The sequence below is a fragment of the Anopheles aquasalis genome, chromosome 3 (assembly GCF_943734665.1).
Source record: "Anopheles aquasalis chromosome 3, idAnoAquaMG_Q_19, whole genome shotgun sequence".
In the NCBI taxonomy this organism is placed as follows: Eukaryota; Metazoa; Arthropoda; class Insecta; order Diptera; family Culicidae; genus Anopheles; species Anopheles aquasalis.
The window spans coordinates 7,090,890-7,107,500 of NC_064878.1; the positions used below are offsets into that span (position 1 = coordinate 7,090,890).

Consider the following 16,611-nt stretch of genomic DNA (forward strand, 5'->3'; position numbering starts at 1 on the left):
TCTCGAATGGTATGACATTCCGTGTGCGATGCTAATGCACCAGCTCTTCGACCAGGTTACAAGACGCGGGAGAGCGAAAATGTGGAACCTGCTGCCTGCTGTTCGTTTTTCCGCTCGGTTGGCGTGATGAGGATGAGACAGGTTGTTTCGCCGTTGGTTGTCGTTTGATATACGCTTCATTGATCCTTCCATCCCATGTCACTGGTGGTGGAATGTAATTATTAATGGCGTAAAGAGGTAGAGGACACATAGAAAGAAGAGTTTAGCGGAGCAAAGATGATTGAGCAGTTGAGCAGGCGCAGTTGTAATCATTCTTGAGATTCCCCGGCCACCGATAAGTATGCGTTCCATGCGAATTGGCATCGGATACTGATTGAGACAGACTTCCACCACTGGGAAGGGAGCAATAAGATGGAGATGCTCTTCCACAGATTAAAATGCCATTTTCCTCTACGACGTTAACTTTCGGTTTTCAATTGCCTTTTGCCTCGTTTTATGGTTTGTCCGCTTTCGTAGCGTAGCGGACTTGAGGACCACCACGGCGATGTTGCGCCAAATTTCATCGATCACCGAGAGATGGCTCACTCCATGGAGCACTTTTAGTTCCGGTGACTCAAACTTTATCGCACCGAGGGATGGATGCGGTTCGCTAGTTTTTGCGACGAGACAATCCACCTCAACGAACTCACACCTCGATCGTCGTCCGGGGGGGTTTTAATTTATGATCGGGGACGGAGTGTTTGGAGGCGCGGCTCTTCAGACTCTCGAGCTCTCAGAGCTGCTGCTCAGGCAGCGTGTTAATTAATGCTCATTAAGATGCCAGCCTTTTGACCTGCCTGCCGCACGAAGAGTCTGCTGCTGCTGCTGTTGCTGCTGCTGATAGATTGCTGCAGCACCTAACACGCGCAATAAATTGACCTCACGCCATTCGCTACAAGCTGAGATATACGCGCAAGCGCGCCTTAAAGTTATGCAAAGCCCTCGGTTCGCCTCTCCACAGAACCTTTGGGTGAAGATCAAAGATCATTGGAGATTGCTGCAGCAGAGCACCTCCTCCTCCGTTAGTGGGTCATACCCTTCATGGAGGCGAGGGATAAAGCTGAAGTGAAGCTCCACACAGCTGCCCTTTTGGATCGACGGCGGCCAACACCTTTCACCCGGGACTAAGGAGTCCTCGAGAGCGTACGGGCTCGCTCGCTCGCTCGCTCGCTCGGAAGCTTATGTGATATCGATCATCGGCGAAATGGCCTAGGTAGACTCTAGCAACGGGGTTTATAATTCTAGTAATCAGGCGCGCACCAACTCCTCTCCCACGGGAGGAGGGGGCGCATTCTTCTTCGGCGAGAGCTTGTCGACGAATGTCACCTCGACGGCAGTCAATCTGTGACCTACTCACTCGTGTGGTGGGCCCCAGGGGGAGCAGATTTGTCAGCTTGTGTTAATGAAACATAATTTGCACTCTTCGTGTATTGTTTTCTCGATCATATTTACCTTCACCCCAGGGGCGCGCGCGGACCTTTGGCACTCACATGCACTGCGAGCCCGAGATCGCGATGCCCTCTTTTCGCCCCGCTTTGGCTTGTGCAGACAACCGCGCCCCGTAGATCCGGCCTTCAGCCCTTGGTTGATGGAATTTCGGATGCTTTACCGCTCCACTGCATCGCTTCACTTCCCGGTGCCCTTCGTGGTGCCTTGGTGATTGTGCTGGGAATCCCTCCCGGGCATGAGTGCTGTCCTGTCCGGTCCAGTCCTGGATGGGAAAGTGAAAGGAAGCGAAAGCCTTACCATTCGTTCGGGATGCGTTGTTTTTTGTTTTGTTTCCTGTTTGTCCTGTGTCTCCTTGAAGACACGGGGCACGGGAACGGAACGGAACGGTGGAGAATCACGGCCAGCCGGTCAGGTGCGGCTTATTTTCGTCTTATTTTGCGTTCGACATTGGCGTGGCAAAAAGATTAATGATATCGTTTGGAACAATGTCATCAGCGGGGCCACTCCTTCCGTCCCTGTTTTTCAAGGAAGTCAAGCCGAGGAATGGCTTAATACGCACGGCGTGTGCTGTGCTGCGAGAAATTGATGTTTTTCTTGGGTAACTTTAACGGTGACCAGTGCATTATTTTTATTAATTTGCGTCAAATCACTTGTTATGCAGCGGGTCTGCTGCTGTCATCATCAGGCGCGCATAATGTGTTTTAGGACAACCTGCACCAGCAACAGTTTAGAGTTTCATTTGATTAAATCCATGTTCATTTGGTTTAAAGTCGTTTCATTAACGTCGCGTGTTAGCAGTGGCCAAAGAACATGATCTATTTCATGAAACATAGATAAACGGAGCGAGAGAGAGAGTAAGTGCGGCTGGTAGTAGCTACACCACACATCAACTGCTTGTTCGCTGGCGCAGTGAGATGAAAATGCCTGTTTTTGAGACTTTAAGCGTTTTTGCTCCATTTTCTTTCGCGCTGCCCTCGCGAAGGCTCATGGCAGCCGGATAAGTGGTCATTAGGGTAAAGTAATTGTGCTGACAATTTCGTGGCCTTTTTTTTCGGCGAGTTGTTGCAGTTTAGACTCGCCAGCGAGGGGGGACCACCTGCTTATTAACTTGTAGCCGGAAATACCGCACCAGCAGCAGCAGCAGCAGCACCTGTTAGATGAAATGTTCCCCCGGCTAAAACAGCTTCCAAAATTAGATTGCGGCAGCATCATAAGGCAGGAGAGGGAAATTCCATTCCCTACCGTTGGCCGTGTTTTAATCGTGCCGCCATTAAAGCTGCTAATGCACGCGGTGAAACGATCGCGTGTGGCTAGCGAAAGAGCTTGTGAGCAGCAAAAAACAAGGCCCGTCCACACTCCACCCCCCCTTCAAATTGTTTAAAGAAAGCGAAAAGAGCTTCGTCACACATTTGCGCTAGATGCGTTCACAGTTTTGCCGTTTTTTTTTAGCTCGCGTGTTCGGCGTCTTTTTCGGCGTGGTATAATATGCATTTTAGTGCTCCGCCGCTGTACTTGTTAACACATGGCACAGGGGCTTTGCCTCTTGTTATAAGTGGCCCGTTTACGAGAGTCACCGCGGTGACGCAGATGATGGGTTTCACCCTTTGGCGCGTTTCATTGCTGCTGCTTGGTTGTTTTGTGGCTCGTTTTTTCGGGATTCATTTTTGTCTTTTCTTAATTTTTTTTACCCAAAAGAAAAAACGGTAATTCAAAATTAAATTTACGTAAGAGAAAGTACCCTTCTTCCTTCGTTGCACTAAACAGGGCAGGGCGAAAAAGGAATCAGAAATGTATGCGAAAGAGAGAGAAAGACGCTGCAAATGAGACACACGGTAGCGAAGAGGATAAAGATAGGCACACAATTAGGAAATTAGGCCTTGAGGCGGCGCAGCGTACATCGTGGAAGATTCCGGTTTCGCATTAAACACAATGGCCTGCCCAGCGTCTGGGGCCCAGTAGGGGACTGGCTCTCCGTGTGCAATCCGTTGGCACTGCCACTGACGAATGACGCGCGATGCAGAATGTAATTACAATGCACCTGGCTGCAATGCTCGCGCTCGGAGCAGCAGATTACTTCCACGAGACGCCATCGTAGAGGCGCCATAAGAGAGGAGAATAGTAATTTCCGATAATCTCTCTTCCACGTTGAACACTTCGCGGTCGCTAGAATGTAGTGAACCGAGGTGGCCGGGCAGGCGAGAACACAACTCCTTCGGATCCTCTGGCATTGGCTTTGATTGTCGAGTGGCAATCGGATACTCCTGGTGCCCACCTGTGGGCCCTCTGTTCTTGGGGGGGGGTTTTTTTATGTAGCTCCCTTCTGAACGCGTGCGCGGAACACGCTCCTTGGCATGCTGCCACCACCATGATGTTATGCCGCCATTTGTAATGATAGGGGTTTGCGCTGAATCGCGGAGCGTAGGCTAATGACAGGAAGAGCTTAGTTTAATTAATTGGCACACACGGGTGTCGATCTCGCCGATGGGTGCGGGGATCTCTCTCTCTCTAGAGGGAGAAATGATCTGCTGGTGCTGTCAGGTGCCTATTGCTACCGAGCTTCATTAGCACACGCGCTCCGCTTCATTCCAGCACACAACGCAAGCAGCACTAGGACACGATAATCTCCCTCAGCCAAGCCCTCAGCAGGAGATCCGTTTGTGTACGTGTTCCGGTCGTTAGACGAATGTTACGCAAGGACTCTCCCAGGTCGCGAAGGAGAGCCACTCATTAGATGCATGACTGCTGCTGGCGTGTGCTGTGGTGTGTTTCGATATAGTTGGATATTTTAAAAAAGTAACTAACTAACTCGCCAGATAATGAATCGAATCAGCAGGTCACTATAGAGAGAGGGGATCCGAATTAGTCGTTCTTTTGCGCACAATTATGCATGCATGCGAACCGAGCGCGATAATGAACCGGTTTTCTCCAAACTCTCCCCGCGAGCTAGCGAACGTTATCGTATAGTTCCATTTTCGGGAGCATCACCCAGCAGTCCAGTATCAGTCCGGCGTGACTGGTCGGATCTGAATAAAACACACGTTACGTGCATAAATATTAATCGCGAGAGAAGAAACTTCTCGCCGAGTAGCTACTCCTCCTCCGGTGTCACACCAACTGCGGTGCTAATTTGTGACTTTCGCCAACGCTGGTGGCTGGTGAGTTGTTTTTAGGGGATTTCTCGTGGCGCGCAGAATGAAGATGCTTTGCTGCTCCCACATCTCGAGATCGGTAGGAGCGCGCGCGCGCGCGCACGTCTTATCCTTCGTTGGAGGTCGCATTAGCCATTCAGCAGAAACGTCGACGACGACGATGACGACTCAACTCTCTGGCGATGTTACCTTGGCCAACTTACTGTTCCATGCTACTACTGATGCTTGCGGTGACCGAGTTCGGCCGATTACTGATCCAAAAAAGGGTTTTCAGATTGGCAAAATAGGCACAAGCGGCCAGCCGTAGGGAATAGACAACATTTGTCATCCTCAGACGTTCCATCCTGGTATATGGCTACGCCAACAACTGTTTGTGGGGAAATCCATGGCACATAAAACATCCCGTTCCTTGACAAACGCAATCATTGTTCCTTCGCTGCGGCTTCAACGCACCACAAAAGGGAGAAAGTCCGTCCGAAAGTCGTGATAGCAGGCGAAGGAATCGCGAGAAAACATAAAACCGTTGACACCGTGGGCGATATCTCGGTGCTGGCTTGCCAAAGGCGTATGGTCAGGAAAAGGGCATTTGGCAGCAATCGAAAATGGCATTGTCGTCGCGCCGTGTACAAATATTGATCAATAAAATGTGTAAATTTTGTCACGCCCCGCAATCTGGCGAGGGGACGGTATGGGTCTTTTGCTACTTTTTATGAAATCTAATTGCCATCAAGCAGTGAGAGTTTACTCGAGCCAACTCGCCGCGATCGTGTGCGGTAATTGCCTGCACACCTGGGAATCACTTTACACAGAAGTTGATCGTTCACACTTGGCGTGGACTTGATAACATACACTGAGTCCGAGTCCGCAGAAGTGTCATGTACAACAAGCACAAGATGTGTTGCCATGCCTGCGGCCTGATGGTGTTACAGGGACAACCGCCACGCTTCTCCTTCAGGGCACACGGAAGGTATGTTTGTACTTTATGTGATCGCAACATGCCCAGCCGGGGGCCCAAGTCAACAAAGCCTTCATCAACGAACGCCGATGACAACAACAACAATAAAAAAAAGTATTAATTGTGAAGCTATTGCGCATTCGCGATTAGCGAACGGCATCGGCCTCTTCTTCTCGACCTAGGCAGTACAGCAGTAGCAGCAACGTATTAATGACATTTGCTTAGTAGCTTCGAGCGCTCTTGTCCGGTTTGGTGTCAACCTCCAGTGCGCGTGCAATAAGAAAACAATGAACTACAGAGCACAGAAAAAAAAGCACGGGATTGTGGTACGGGAAGTGTAAGTGTCGGGCAGCAAACAGAAAACAAAAAAACTGACGGCGCGTTACATACAGTGCAACGATGAGAAGAGTCCACGTGTCCGTCCGTCCGTCCGTCCGGCCACCGAGTCTTGATGGATTGTTTTTCCTGCCACTTTTCTCCAGGCAGCGCAGTTTCCTTTTTATTTTGGCTTGGAGACAGGTTGCACGAAGTTTCGAAACTGCTTCACGATCCTCTCCACTCTCTTTCTCTGTCTCACACTCGTACGAATTTTTGGACTGGAAATCGTAAACTTTCATCAAAGTCGTTGTCAGACGCGCGATGAGGTATAAATCACGACGAACGTCCGTACGTTTGTGTCCGTACTGTAGACCTTAGGCTTCGTATGATGGAGAGATGAGGGACAATGCATGGTAATTTGAGGGCTAGCGAACGGCCTCGCTCCGTTCTAGTAGCGAGTGATCCACTTCTGGATCCAATTGAGGAAGATCTGTTGCTGTCGAAAGCAAGAGAGTCAACCAGACCATCCAGTAAAACAAATGGGAAGCTTATTTTGATGGTGATTACTTTTGGGGAGAAATATATTTTTTTTCTTTTATCTTTGATGATGATCGCTGTCACAGGCACCCCATTAAGGAAGGTGACGACGGGGCCGTTCAGTCAGTCTCACAAGAAAGAAACGCGTAATAGCCTTTCGGTACGACGGAAGTTCCCACCGCGGAGTCACTAGGAAGCTCGTTTTTCTTCAAATTTGGAACAGTTTTTTTCTTTCGACGAATAAAACCAGAAAATGTCCTTCTTCTCGGCACGTGGCACGTGTAACATTTGAGTGTCATTATTAAAAAAAAGCACTTGGTTTCTGGTGCCGTCAACAGCGCTGATGTAACGAGAAAATGTGCGTACATTTTGTTCGTTTTGTGTTCTCCGCTCTGTCTCTGCGTTAACGTCGTTAACGAAATTCAAAATGACTTAATTCAACTCATGGCGTATGTTCGTCACACTGCAGTTTCCTCCCTCACTGTTGTTTTTCGCCTCCTCCCTCTTTATTTTGCAACCAAATACTGAGATCTGGTTATCTTTTCGCCGACAATCTCATCGTGAAGGATGTTGTCGTGGTGGTGTGTTCGCTTCGCTGTTTAAGCTGAACTGCACTCTCCAGTTCAATCCGGTCCCCGGTATGACGTAAATAAGAAATTCAAGAGTTTGAACGGCGAGTGCCCTTTGACTTTGGATGGCGAGCGCACCGGACACAAAAGTTGCTTGGTCATCGGTGGCGCCGAAATGCAAATTAGTCGTCGACGACGACGATGACAACCGGGAGTCACTTCCGTTCGCGATTGATCGATTGGCGGTCGAGTGGACTGGATAGCAAGTAGCAAATGCAAAACGTGTGGCTTAAACAGGGCGTTCTGCGTCTTTGTACTAAAAGAAATACTAAATGATGCAGTCTAAATGCCCAAAATAAAGCTAATAATTGACTCGCAAGCTTCGCTACACGCTTGTAATGGTGACCTTGCAGTCTGTGGTGGTTCCCTACTTCTTATTCCCATTGCGTCGCGTGTTTTTTTTGTTTTGTAATCGATAATCGATAAGTACCCCACAACCGTGACGTTATGTCGAATCGGTTTGCTTCACTCTCAAATCGATTCCATTTTCTTAGTGAGCGAGTGTGTTCGTCTTAGAATTCCAAAGCGTTTTATGGAGGCAACGACGGGGCGCTCCCTCTAACCGCAGCACGGTGCCAGGTATCGTGGTGCAATAAATTTTGCCAAATCTCCTATTCGATACCACCTGCAAGGGCTTTTGCCCGCCCTAACACCACCGCGTGGCTCCTTTCTCATTTGAAATTCAACCTCGTGCGATAACTCTTGCACTTCTTACCACCACCGAAGGCGATAAGAATGGCTGTGGTCTGTGACCATTCTGTGCGCGCTTCAAAGTTGCAAGTTGTGAAGCCACACAGCAGGTTTGCTACGGCAGGTGGTGTTCGGTTGGCTGAGTTGCAATTTAATTCCTCCTGACGCTGCCAGGAGACTCGTTGCGAGGAGGGCGGGCTCAAGGTTCAAGTGGTTGGTAGTTGCCGATTCCCGATACCGAAGCGCGTGGATCGCGATGTAAACAAAACGACCCTCGGATGTGGCTGTATGCCATTTTATTATGCCATACTTTGCGGTCAAAGGTTGAAATCGTTGGATTGAAGTGATGGTGACGTAGCGCTGGTGGTACCCCTTGCTAGATGCCATTATCATCCATCTATCCAGCACCCCCCCGGGTGGTGGAAACGGGCACTAGCTCGGTATCTTATCAACGATGATCCAGCCATTTTCCCATGAACTTATCGGAGGCTTATTGTTAATGTTTGTCAACGCTTTCAACGCTGTTCAACGATAAGAGAACGGTCAAGACGATGAAAACCGAATGCTTGTACAGATGCTCCACCACAAACTAATCTGAAACCAATGTTTTTTTTTCCATGTTTTTTTTCCAGTTCGATGAATACACCAAGTCCCTCAACCTGGACCCACACAGCGCCAGTTTTCGGCTAGTCACCGACGGTCAGCTACCGCTCCGGCAAGTACTCCATCCCGAAGCCAGTGCCAAAGAGATCGACCTGCCCGACTACTACTGGCGGTTTTGCGACCTGCGCAAGGAGTTTGTGCGCTTCAAGGCGGGCGATCTGTCCCGGGCGCTCGTCCCGGTGGCCGAGGCCCAGAAGCTACAGACGATGCCATCGTTGCCACCGATCCCGGCATCGATCGCCGAGATGATTCAAGGTAAGCTTGGACATGATGCAACTTGGTGACAATTTTTTCCCCCCGGGGGCCTCTGATAAGATGATTCAGCGAGTTTCAGCTCAGATAAACGGGAGGTTTTTCGGGTGGCCACACTCCTGTCACCTTTGTGTTAGTGTGAGGTAAGGAATGTGGTTTAATCTGGGCAATTAAGTAAGCGCGAGTGTGTGCGCCGCTGAATGGTGTAATACGATGGTGCTGTGGTGGCTTATCGGGTGCTTAGCGCCGCTGATAAGATTCGCGCATGCAATTCACGATGGCCCGGGGGCGATGATTAGGTGTCAATCAAAGGTGTGCTCTGGCGCTCACTGAGTGTTCCCTTTTGATGTTGAGTCATGGATTTTTTTTAAATACGAACGACGATAACGCATTGCGGTGATGTGATTTCGATTCCCTTTTGGATTGAGTCCGTTCAGTACAAGTTAGTAAATGAGCAAACAAGTGACCATCAAAGAAATTAAGAAAATGTCAAGGGTACAGGGCTTTTCTCTGCCCTTAAGACAAGGCAACGTGAGATCTTGTGGTGCGATTTCTGTAGTTACAGTTGCATAGCTTAATGCTCATTCGAAAAAGAAATCAACAAAAACAGAACATGCCGCGTCGTGGGTTTAAATGTAGTTGACACATATCGATATCACCGGAACCGGTTTCGATCGGAACGAGAGTAGTGCGAATCCTTGATAATCTCAAAGAGATGCATAAAAAGCAAACACATCAGTTCGCTTGTTACTGCATCGTTTGAACTTGAAAATAGCCATTACATCTTGCCAATCTTGCGTCTCTCGAGCCGTTTTGTCATCATTTTTCATCGTGACCATCGTGTGACCATCGCTAAGTACGTCGTCTACCAACCGAATTGAAATCGGTTATAACTCTTTGCCCAATCCGCCGAAGCAGACGAAAGGAAAAAAAGGGAAGGGAATCGACTTCCAGCCACGTTGAGAAAGGGAAGCGAGCCCTTTTTGCCACCGCTTCCTTCGGACGTAGACGTGTTATTTATGGAAAGTCCACCCCAAGAATGGCTTTGGCATATGTCAAAACTGACAAACAATCGATGAGGAGTGCACTTACACCCCGTAGCGCTAGCGCTAGCGGGCCCTTGTGCGTAAGGTTGTGGCCACCGCGAAGACGGCCACTCAGCGACACAGCCGCCACCTCAGAGTTGCGCCCGCAACACCATGTCGGATTGATTGATGGACTGATTGAGTGAGTGACCTGCCGTGTGGTGTGGTGCGCAAGTCATTTGCGCCAACTTTGAATGCCACTGGCCTCATTTGCGTACGTGCCGGCACAGTGAGGATTTTTGCGTTCGACGAAAAACCAACCAAGTTTTCTGCCAACTCCTTAACGCGCGAGGAGTGTGTATCCTGTGATGGCGGGGGCACCGTTGCCCATTAAGGCTTTGTCAGGGTTGGTATAGCTTTTTTTTCTGCTTCCCTCCAAAATGTCCGTTCTGTTAATTTGGCTAAGAAACAAGCTCCGAAACGACGTTACTGTCCTTCAACTGGTGCACTGAACTCGCGTTTTTTTTAAGGGTCTGGTGGAAAAAAAGTTCTGGAAAACATATTGAAAATCATCGAATCTTCTCTTCTTCTGCTCAGAAGATTCCCAAAAATGGTCATCTATTCGCACAAAGAAAAAAAAACTACTAAGGCACAGAACAGAACGCCAGCGCCAAAGCACCTTATCATGGCTCATCGTCATATTGACGGCAACCCAAGGTGTTAATGGTCTGCAAGGATTATGTGACAAAAAAGGACATTAGTGGCAATCCGCCCGCATCATCCATCGCATCGCATCGCACGGCGCGTCAATGACGAAAAACAGACGCGCGAGCGCGCGCGCAAAACAAAACAATTATGTCTCGCAATGACGCTGGACAAAACGCCCCGCACAGATTATGATGATGCTGACGGTTACTAATGTGGCCGTACAGTGTGATGTGTACACATTAATATTCGGTGCGACAACCGCAAACAACGATGGTGGTGGTGGTGGCGGTGGCGACGGCGGCGTCGTCAGAAAGCGTGCGCGGCCTCGCTGTCCGGTTTGTCGTCACTAAGGGTCGCGGAGTTTTCTGTGACGCTCAGAGCATGGTTGGTTTGCTGTGACGGTCGTTTCTAGTGAAGTAATGGTGAAATAGTACCCCTTGTAGCATTAATTTGCATGTTAATTTGGAGAATTGCATGTTTTTTAGAGCAAAGAGCATAGCATAAAGCTTTAACTATCGATAAAATATGTTTCAAAGCATGTTGTCAAATAGTTTCCCTACGGAATCAAAAGACTTCGCTGTTAGTATTCCATGCAATTAGCGTTGAAGCGAGAATCGTGCGCGTATGTGTGCGTTCCGTTGTAGTTCCGGTACCGATCACCAGTGTGCTGAATGTCGCTACTGTCGCCTCAAACTGTTGATGTCTCTGACAATGTTTTTCGTATTATCCTCGTTGATTTGATTTTGAATTGAGATTCATTAATTAACTTTATATGATTTTCTATTGCTGAAACAATCTTTTGCTATCGAATTAACCATCTAAATGGCCTCCCGTTCAAGGTCACACTGTAGCAGACGTGAAGAAACCGCAAAGTGTTACAGCCAGACTGATCTATTCTCGTCATTACCATGCCGGACATGGAAGAGCATCGTTCGTTCCCTCCTTCTCGTCACCATCGAGCAATTATGCTGCAAACCCTCACTTTAGTAGAGGAGGTGCATTGAGGTGCTTGTTTGCATCCGAGAGACGATGACCAGCATGTGGGCCAACAGAGCGTCAGAGCGCTCGGTACACAAATGGTCTGGATTGTGTAGCGTCGGTTCGAGATTCGAGAGATTCGATCCATAAGTAGCTCACATCACAAATCAACAGCACCATCTCGGGAGATCGGAGCCCTGCGGTGCACGCTTGCTGCCCCCGCCCCTCCCCCTCGGTTCTATCCATGATTAGCTGCAGCGATTAGTGAGATTGTGACACAATTGAATTAACCCTGCACCCGCCACGACCACACAGAGCAAATGCGTATCTCGGTAGATGATTTCCTTCTACGCTATGGCTATCATCATTTGTGGGGTGATCAAGTAGCGAATTGCATATTTTCTCCTCCTTCTTCTCTTCCAATTCCTTCTATTGCTAATCCGTGCCAGGTGCTGCTGGAACGCCAACGAACGTATAAAAGTGGTTTTCATCTTATTTGTCCCCTCTGGCCGGCGGACTGTTGGTTTTTCCTTATTCGATTTTCCTCCTCACGACCGCACCACCACGCCAAACGGCAATTATACCTTCCTTTTTTAATCGGAGCACCACCACCACTGGTACGATCGGTGCAACGATACGATCGCTGCAATTTGTCAAACGTCGCCTTACTGCAGTGGCAGGCCCCAGGTTGATCGATGGCGATCGGATCCAAATGTACCGTGGCTAAGGTTGCACACCGGTTTGGACTGGGTAATCGTGAAATGTGACTTTCGAAATTGGAGCTTCCTCCGAGCATGTATGATGAGGAGGGGGGTGGCTGAAGGATGAAGTTGCGTTGGTGTTGGTGGATTGATGCAGTTCTTGCGTCTTGCGCAGTCCACCTGACAGACAGCGAGTGAGCATACTTTGTAGGCATGATTCATGCCACTATCGCACCGAACCGAGCGCGAGCATTAATGCAAACCATCTGGGGCACACAGCACAGAGAGTGCTGGTCAATGGTGAAGGGCACGATGAAGGGCTGCGCTCCAGAGCAGCGTGTTAGCGTAAATCGATTATAAATACCCGATGACAGTGCAGCGGGCGCTGTGTGGTTAGCAAATATCCCTTATGCTGCACTATGAGCCATAAGGTCAATGGACTAATGTTGTACCGTTCTCTATTATCCTCTCTCCACCACAGATCTGGAACTGCAGGCTTGCCAGGACAATAATGAGTTCTACTTGAAGGAAGCCCGCGACATGGTGACCGTCGTACAGAACTTGATCACACTAGGTAAGAGTTAATGCTTTGCTCAATTCACGAGTGGCGTCCAATTTCTTCTTCACTTCCATTTACAGGACACAAATTTGAAGCAAACGAAATCATCAATCTCAACCTAGAGCCTGGTATTTGGTAAGTACTATTACGCGCTACTTTCCTGCCGGTCCCTTTGGTTCGGTTGACCTTCATCGATAAGAGATGGCTCTCAACGCCACCTCACCACGCGGTTGTTTTGCGAGTAAATAAGAAACGTTGTACGGATCGATTGTACGACTCACGGTTCCTGTTTCCAAGTTGAAGTGCCTGCGTGTAGCGAGGAAGATTCTTTTAGTTTTCCAAGCTACAATCTTGCATCTAGTGCGGCAACTGTTGCTGCCATAAAAAAAGTGTAATCAGTTACACCATGCTCAACAGGCGGCAAAACTTTTGAAAAGCTTTTCTCCATTAACATGAGTTATGATCTTCTAAAAGGTAACCCTTTTTTTCTCTCTCTTTCTCTCTCTATCTCTCTCTTTCGACCACATTATCGCCAACACGGCGAGCGCACGGCTTAGCTTAACGTTGCGTACCGTTTGCCAGCGATTTGGCTACCCTTAAGTGTACTCCCCCCTAGGGGTGCGCCGAATTCCACGGTGCTGTTTGCGTGCAGCACGCGTAACGAAGGCAAAACGCTTATCACATTTTAGATTGCCATCCGCGGATGCAGGCGTATATATGTTATTTTTTTTTCCTCTACACAAACCTACCACCGGTGGAGTCGGTATGATGTGTTGTACATTACATGTACGAGGAAATCTATTCCGGCGCTTTTCCGACGATCCGCGGTATCCGCACGCCCCGTGGTTCGCGTGAGTGAAGGCGCTTGTTTGTTGGCGTTGGCTGTGTTGGTGAAACGGGGCGAAGGTTAATATGCTGAAAGTTAATCGCCCCCTTAAATGTTAATTTTCCATCCGCTTCACCCCTTGTCTTCTTCTGGACATGCACCCGTGGACTAGTGTCATACATCATTCTCGTATCTTGTTCCGCGCCCGGTTCCATTACCGAATTTTCGCCAAAAACGGCGTTCGACATAGCGGCGAACAGAAAGGAGGAACGCTTTACCGAAACGGGATGTTTACGAGGAGAGTGGACGCACCGAGTGTGAATATCTCGCTAGTGTGTTCTTCTCCCGTCGTCGTCGTCATCGGTGAAAAACACAGCGTCGTGAAAAGCCCATGTTGATTAAGATATAAATATGTAAAATTAGCGAATTACAGAGAACCTGCCTCTAGCACACCGAGAAGTACGGGGCACCCCGGAGGTCCGTTACCGTTCCCCGTTCATGAATGTCATCTGTGCTACGATCTGACGCGGATTCCCCATTCGCGAGCAACGCGGGGCCGCGTACACATCGGAAACGGCGACGTAAACAGGAAAAATGATTAGCGTGCGCAAGCACCATGCACACTGGCGCTGTGGCGTGCGTGGTTGAAATGGGTTTCTAAGAGTCGGCTAATCGCTTTCGACATGGTGTAGAACAAATTGCGGCAATCGAAATCAGTTAGCCCGCCCACTAGCCTTTCCTCTTCCCCCGGCTTGTGGCACGGGATTATCATTTTCAGCGCACGGAACGGTTGTGTCCCCAGCGGAAACTGGCTCTAACGATATCATTGTGCTGCGTTGTTTCCGAATGTTTCGCCGGGAAATTGCATTCGCTTTTTGCATGAACCACCCTCACTGTCAGTGACAGTGAGCGATGATGATGTTCAGCTAAACCGCCGTTGTCGTGATCAAATCATGGCCTGCTGTAATTGGTCGCCATGTTCGGATCTTCGGAAATGGATGACAGTTAACAGTGGGGCAGCTATGGAAAGAGCAGTGATAGTGAATGATCATAAATCAAACTGGAAATTATTAGGAGGAACTGCTCCGGCCACAGTTGATTCCTTGAGGTGTGTTGTTGAAGAGATCATTCGATCGATCGTACTCTCTCATGTGTTATTAAAATGGCTCCCAGTTGCGCGATCGCTTTGTAACCACACGCTACTGCTCTCTCGCCGTCTGGTTGCTCTCACGATCGATCGCTAATCGCAGTGAAGATGCGATCGTCTGCTTCGTAACTCGATCGTAAGTGCACGCAATGTGGATTAATGTGACACTGCAGTGCAGCAGCACCAGAGGGCCATCGGAACTGCGCTGCAAGATGTATGTTAAGTATGCAACGCTTGAAATTCAAACTAGAACACTTCACTGCCCCTCTCTCACTCGCTCTCTCTCTGTCTCCTCTGCACTGTGGAGCTCTCTGTGCATCGCCCTCGAAATGGTGGAGTTGTTTTCCATCCAACAGCGGGGGTCGTACGCAATGTGCATCGAGCATGCTCACCAACATCAGCCTGCGTGCGTGCTGGCAAAGCACCGCAGTGTCGTCGATCGCGTGAAGCTCTCATTTGTGTACACCTCTTTCGGTCGCTCGGTCGCTCGTCGGTTTGTTCGGTCGGTCGTTCGTTCGGTCGGTTGTTTGCTCAACAAAAACGTTTGTTGGGTGCTTGTGCTTGTCACAGCGAACCGATAGGGTCCCGCGCTCAGTTCGTGTTCGATAGTGAGTTTGAGAGTTCGCGGCGAGTAGCCTAGCAGCCAGCCAGCGCCGCAGCGATTCACCGATCTGTCGTCGATCCTTCACTTCCGTCCAGGCCGGTTTAAATGTAAGCCGCTTTGTTTGGATCACAAATTGGCATAAAGCATAAAGCGTTGGTGCCCAGCGGAATAACGGAATCATTCCCATACTGCTCACCAACGCGGCGCAGTGGTCAATCGGGGCGAGTTCCAGCGCGCGCACCGTACGTGACTTTGGCGCGTTGAACTGCTGCGCGATCGTGCGCGATCGAATGTCACCGCGGGAACGTGTCGGTGCCTCTGACCTTCCCGGTGGCTCCGATTTTGCCTTTTTGGGATTTTTGATTTGCAGGTTGTTGTTTTTTTTTTGCTGCTCCCGCGGAAGTGCTCCCGTAATGTAATTCGATGACCACACACCGGTGCACATGCCTCGGGAGCTCCCCCGGGAAACATGAGATCGGCAGGTGCAACGGGGATGAGGGAAAGAACCCCTCAAATGGTTCGATGGGATGGGATTTGAGGTCGAGTAAAGTGTGTGCGCAGCAAAGTGCTTCTAGTGGCCCCAAGTAAAAATGTGAGAGTGCAAGAGAGAGATAAAGAGAGAGAGACGAGACGAGAGTAAAAGAGATAGATGAATGTGAACCACGCATAACAAATCATGCGGTGGTCAGTAGTACAATCACATCACTCCAACCGCACCGGAGGGCCACCTCAAGCGCCGCAGCCATCGGGGGTGCCATTGGTGGTGGTGCTGCTGCTGCCGGGCAGTCAGTGGGGTCAGTTGGCAGGCCAGCTAGCCAGCCAGCGGCGCGCGGCACACGCGGGTAAAATCGCCGCAGCGCGTAATGAGCCTTATCGACGTGGCATTAACCAGCAACCAAACGAGCGAACGGTCGGTACGACGGTGTGCGGTGTGCCCGGGCAACTAACGTCTGCTAACGCCACTTGATCGATGTGCGGTGATAGTGTCGTGGCGGCTTGGCTGAGCCATGTGTACCCCCTGTGTGCCGTGTGCTGGGTCTCTCGACGACCCGGTTTTACTGATTAGCCCCGATCACGCCAGCAGTCATCACGGTTGCCTTCGATAGAACGGACGAAGAACGGACCGAGAGTAAGCAACAAGTGTGTTGGTTGGTGACCTGTTGCAGAACAGAGCAGAACAAGCCAGCATTACTGTGAGTTTAAGGCTGTTTGGCAACGATATTTGTTGGCTGGTGGTACAATTGAACGAAAAAGTGAAGAATGCGGAGTCATGAAAGTGCTTCGCGGCTTAAAAACGCTTCCTGGCGTATGTAATACACTCTACACTGGCCACTGGGCTGATAAGAGATTACTGTGATCGCCAGTGTATGGGTGTAATTGTG

General features: G+C 49.5%; 1 protein-coding gene across 3 annotated transcripts in view; it reads left to right on the top strand.

Moving 5' to 3' along the window:
• Positions 1–16,611, top strand: part of LOC126578320 (RNA-binding protein fusilli) — a 56,373-nt gene that overhangs the window by 27,779 nt on the left and 11,983 nt on the right. For all 3 annotated transcript variants that reach the window (XM_050240752.1, XM_050240750.1, XM_050240751.1), the window contains exons 4-6: positions 8,399–8,684; positions 12,575–12,667; positions 12,733–12,787. In XM_050240752.1, coding sequence (XP_050096709.1) covers positions 8,399–8,684; positions 12,575–12,667; positions 12,733–12,787 — 434 coding nt within the window. The remainder of the gene's footprint in view (positions 1–8,398; positions 8,685–12,574; positions 12,668–12,732; positions 12,788–16,611) is intronic.